Consider the following 5491-nt stretch of genomic DNA (forward strand, 5'->3'; position numbering starts at 1 on the left):
AAAAAAAAAAAAAGTGTGTTCAGAGAGGATGCGTGACTGTCCCAAGAACACACAGCCAGTGGGCCGCTGAGGCAGGATTCACTTAGCTACCAAAAAAGCAGATCTGGAACTCAGACTCGGTTCTTCTGTACCCATCCCAGGGCTTCCTCTCTCACACTCCAGGACCTCGTTCACCGCCGGACCCAAGCAATTGGCGACCTCCAGGTAGGCCGGGACCCATCTTCGTCGAAGACTCGGGAAGCCACAACTGCCAGGATACTTTTCTTCACCTGCCCTCCCTGGACAGCTCCGGATCAACCGTAGGTGGCGGGCGAGAACCTGGGTCCGCAGGGCGACGGCGGGAGCAGGGCGAGGCTGTACAGCCCGCGGGAGAGGCTCCCGGACCGCTGCGCGTTCCAGCGGCAGAGCCGGGTGGGTGGGGCGCGAGTGCCGGGCTCCCGCCCCCTCCTCCCGCCCTTCCTTCCTCCCTCCCTTGGTTCCCGGCCGGCGGACCCGCGGGCAGGCACTGCCCAGGCTGGACGACCTCCGGTTCGCTCCCGGAGAAGCGCCGCGGAGGAGCGGGGCCGCCAGCGAGCTCCTGGGACCGTTCCCGTCCGCGCACGGGCGGCGCAGAGCCTGCGCATCCCGGGGTCTGGGCAGGGCGGACGCCGGGCGGCAGGGAAGCCGGAGAGATGGTCGCGCGTGTGGTCCTCCTGCTGCGCGCCTTGCCGCTGCTGCTGTGCCGCCGCCTGGACGCCGAGCCCGCGGAGCAAGTAGGCCGGGAGCAGCGCGAGGAGGCGGAGGTACTGGATGTGCGCCGGACGGACAGCGGTCCGCTTTCTTGGGACCCGCCAGACTTCACAGTCAGGCTGCTGGGCAATCCGCCCTGAGCGGACACTCTGCGCTACCTTCCCCTTGTCCTCCGACCGCTTCACACTTGCACACAAAGAGTCAGGGCAGTATTCTTCCCAGTGCCAGGGCTGGAACGGCACCCCCACGCGGACCCGTATTGATGGGCAGGGAGAGGGGTCGGGGACAGCGACAAGAACGGACAGAAGGCAAGAACTGAGCGGGGACCCCCACACCTATTTGGCACGGAGCCACAGCCCCTCACCATCTAGGCTGGTTATTTGTCGGATGCCCCCCAACCCGATGGGAGCCCCCAGTTTGGTGTGGTGGAGAGGGTACTGCTGACTGGCTGAGACGCGGGACAGATCGCTGGCTTCTTGGCCGCCAGCTGCCACTGGCTGGCGCGAGCAAGCCATTTAAACTATTGAGATTAGTTTCTTCATAAAATGAGTAAGCGTGGAATACTCGCAAAAGGTTTTTCTAAGGATTTTCAAATAGGGATTCAGGACTGAATTTGAGAAAAGGGGGCATAGAGGTGAACTCGAACCTTAAAGATTTCCCATTCCATTTTCTCACTTTGGATTCAACTACTTGCTACTTTTTGTGACGTGGGGGTGGGAATTGATTTGAGGTGTCTATATTCTAGATTGAGGTGGTCGTAATGACACAACAGTATTCTTTCTTTCTTTCCCAGAGAAGCACCTCTATTTGTGCTCTTATCTTTTCTCAAGAATAGGACAGGAGTCTACACTATCTTAAAGAGAAGGGTTGTGAATGATTTATAAATTACTGAGTCCAAGGCTCTGCTCTGGGACGCCTGCTCTTCTAAGAGCGTCGTGTCTGAACTAAAACTCCCTTCTTCCCTTCTGTAGAAGGGGCAAGCTGAATTGGGGGAACCTGCAGAATGAGGAGGGCCCTCTCTGAATGGCTGTCCCCCTCCACCAGCCAGCTCCCATCCCTGCTCTTTAATGTTTAGAAGTGACCTTACTTCAACAAAGGAATCTTCTCTCTGACTCCTTCAGCCCCTCCCCTCCTAAGCATGATCTCTTGCTCTGAGCTCTCTGCTTTTGCATAGTCAGGGAATCACTTTGTTTCTCTGAATTTAGACTCTTACAACATCAAGTATGGAGTCCTCGCAGCCCCAGGAGAAGGCTGCTGTCTACCAAGCCAAGTCTTGTTAACAGTCCCACTCCACCAGCCCCAAAGTTGGGGTTGCAGGCAATCCTTGGCAAGGGAACAGAGGCAGTATCTTTGTTGCCCATGCCTGTGGTGGCCCCAGATGGAGGGAATTTCATCTTGGGGTATGCTTGGGAAACTTAATATCTAGCAGATTGAATCTCTTTCAGTCTACTTAACATAAATTTGGGAAAGGGAATTTTTAACTCTGAGAACAAAAAATAATTTAAAAGTATAAAAATTCTGGAAATGTGTAAAGAATGGGTCTGTGTCTCTGTATGTCTATGCATGTTATGCATATGTTATGTGTGTGTGTCTGTGAATATATGTGGTTCTAGATATGTTTTTTTTAAGACAGTCTTACTTTATCACCCTTGGTAGAGTGCGGTGGCATCATAGCTCACAGCAACCTCAAACTCTTGGGCTCAAGCCATCCTCTTGCCTTAGCTTCCTAAGTAGCTGGGACTACAGGTGCCTGCCACAATACCTGGCTATTTTTTTAACGGTGACGGGGTCTCCCTCTTGCTCAGGCTCGTCTTGAACTCTGGAGCACAAGCAATCCACCTGCTTTGGCCTCCCAGAGTGCTAGGATTACAGGTATGAGCCACCTTTCCTGGCCTCAATTCTAGATATGATTAATTGCATGGGTTCCAGTGCCAGATAGACCTGAATGCAAACCATGGATAAATCATTTAACCTCTATGAACCTCTGTTTTCTTCTCTGTAGGATGAGGAATTAATAATGCCTATTTCACAAGATTCTTGTGTGATTTCATTGAGATAGTATAGTAGAACCTCCATAGTTGACTGCCTCCTTATGTTAACTACCTCCTTAAATTAACCTAATTTTCATAGACAGCCATGCACCACGTGTACGTATCAGTATAGTAGGCCTAGTTCCTTATGTTGATCACCAGCATGTGTTGACTAGTTTGTTACAGTCCCTTGAGTGGTCAGCTTACAGATGTTCTACTGTATATGTAAAATGCTTCACACAGTGCCCAGTTTATAGACAGTGGTCTATAAAAGGAGGTTGCTCTTGATGTTGTTGTTTTTTGTTTTTGTCTTCTTTTTGAGACAGTCTCACTTTGTTGTCCTCGGTAAAGTGGTGTGGCGTTATAGCTCACAGCAACCTCAAACTCCTGGGTTTAAGCAATTCTCTTGCCTCAGCCTCCCAAGTAGCTGGGACTATGGGCACCTGCCATAATGCCCTGCTATTTTTAGAGACGAGGTCTCACTCTGGCTCAGGCTGGCCTTGAACCTATGAACTCGGGGAAATCCCCCCACCTCAGCTTCCCAAGTGCTGGGATTATAGGTGTGAGCCACGGCACCCAGCCTAATATAGGTGTGAGCACCCGCACCAGCCTTGTTAACGTTATTATTATTGAACATTATTTTAATGAACACAGTTGCTGATTAAAGTCCGGGCTTGGAGAATAACTCTCTACAACAATAACACAGGATGAAATATGCAAGCAACTATTTTCAGCATGGGACAACAGATTCCAGAGAGACAATGTTACAGTTACTATGGCTACATTATAAATTGCCCCAAAACTTGGTAAAGTAAAACAACCATTTATTAAATTCACAGATATTGTGGGTTGAAATTTCAAATTGGACGCATCAGGGTAACTTGTCTTTATTCTGTGGTGTCTGGGGCTGGAATCATCTGAAGCCTATTTACTCACATATCTGGCAGTTGATAACTGGCTGTCAACTGGGGGCCTCAGTTCTCCATGTGGGCCTATCCTTATGGCCCCTCTGCGTGGGACTTCTTACAATGTAGTAACTAAGTCCCAGGTATAAGTGTTCTGAAAGAGAGAAGGAGAGATCCTTTTTATTACTTAAATAGTCTTGGGAGTTCCATAGCATCACACTCCATTGGCTAGAACAGTCAGTCACAAGCTCCAACCCAGGTTCAAGGGGTGGGACTACAGACCCCACAATTGGTGGGAGGAATGCTGAAGTCACTTTGTAGGAAGAGCACAGTAAAGAGCGATATCACTGTGGTCATTTAGGGAAATACAACTATACACAGAAGGAAAGCCCACAACATGACCCCATGATTACCCCAGCTCTTTGCTCAAGGACAATTCCCTAACTGCAATGCAGGGAGCTAGACCCCACACTGAGCACAGCAGTCCTGCTGACCAGTGGCAAAGGTCAGAGTTCAGGGCCATTGAAGTAGCTGGAATTTGTGGAGCGAGTATCACAGAAGAGAGAGCTGCACCAAAGGGGGTTCCCCTAAGTCTGTATGGGGTTCATTGAGGTCTATGCCAGCTCATATATGATGAGATTATCTATGCAAGGCTTATCAGAGAACAGCTCCTATGTGATTAGGAACAGAAAAAAGACTCTAAGGTTGAGAAGTTCTAGAAGATGTTGATAGTCTGGACCAGCCAAAATGAAAAAAAAACCCAAAAACCTCTATAAGACCTAGGCATCCATCGGAAACACCCGTGAGCCTGTGTTTCAGGGGGAAGGACCATGAAGTAGAGTAAGACCTACTGTAACAAAGCTTGGAAATGCGTAAACATAAAATACGTTTTCCCTTGTCATAATTTCCTTGCAAGACAACTGACTACCTAAAGCAAAACAATAATACAGTCTGGTAATTGACGTGTCAGGTGTGAAGTAGGAAATGGGGTGTCAAGCGGGAAGTGTAAAATGTTCTAGTATTGGTATAACTTTAAGTCTAAGTCGGCTAAGATAGGTTAAGGGTGCACTTAGACAAGTTACAGGAGTCATAACAGCAAAAACAAAAACTGAAAAATCAAACTTTCCTAGATCTGTAGACTAATTTCTGTCTTTATATATTTGCATATCTGGGACATTCTATCTAAATGGAATCATAATACGTGGATAGTTGGGGATTTTAATACCCTCTCCCAATAATAAATAGAACTGGTAGACAAAAAAATCAATAAGGATATGGAAGGCCAGAAGGCTTGGACAAGACTGTCAACCTTCTTGATTTAATTGACATTGATAGAAAACCACACTTGAGAACTTCAGAGTACATATTCAAGTGCATGTGAATCATTTACCAAGACAGGCCATCTGCTGGGCCATAAAATATGTCTCAATACATCTCAAAAGTTGAAGTCTTACAGATTATGTTCCTTTACTCAAACAGAACTACATTAGAAATTGTAACAATAAGATATCTAATGCCTGTAGTCCCAGCTACTCAGGAGGCTGAGGCAGGAGGATCACTTGTGCCCAGGAGTTTGAGGTTATAGTTGAGTTATGATCATGCCACTGCATTCTAGCCTGAGCGACAGAGCAAGAACCTGTCTCTAAAAAAACTTCAAGAATAAAGAAAAGTAAAATAAATAAATATCAGTAGTAGTTTATATTCACAAAGTTCTGTCTGGGTGTAACCTACATGCCTCTTGCTCTAATTCCTGCTACTTCTTTCATTTTCTGTCCTTAAGGAAGGCAGAAGACATTAGCTGGCCAGTCTTTTTTTTTTTTTTTTTTT

The 5491-nt window shown here is 47.5% G+C and overlaps 1 protein-coding gene across 1 annotated transcript in view; it reads left to right on the forward strand.

The window, feature by feature from the left end:
• The first annotated feature begins 652 nt into the window (after nt 1-652).
• Nucleotides 653-5491, forward strand: part of MMP28 (matrix metallopeptidase 28) — a 24064-nt gene continuing 19225 nt past the window's right edge. The window contains exon 1 of the mRNA XM_003795631.1: nt 653-782. Within this exon, the coding sequence (XP_003795679.1) occupies nt 672-782 (111 nt within the window). The 5' untranslated portion in view covers nt 653-671. The remainder of the gene's footprint in view (nt 783-5491) is intronic.

Source organism: Otolemur garnettii, unplaced genomic scaffold, assembly GCF_000181295.1.
Source record: "Otolemur garnettii isolate 467f Iridium unplaced genomic scaffold, OtoGar3 scaffold00094, whole genome shotgun sequence".
Classification (NCBI taxonomy): domain Eukaryota; kingdom Metazoa; phylum Chordata; class Mammalia; order Primates; family Galagidae; genus Otolemur; species Otolemur garnettii.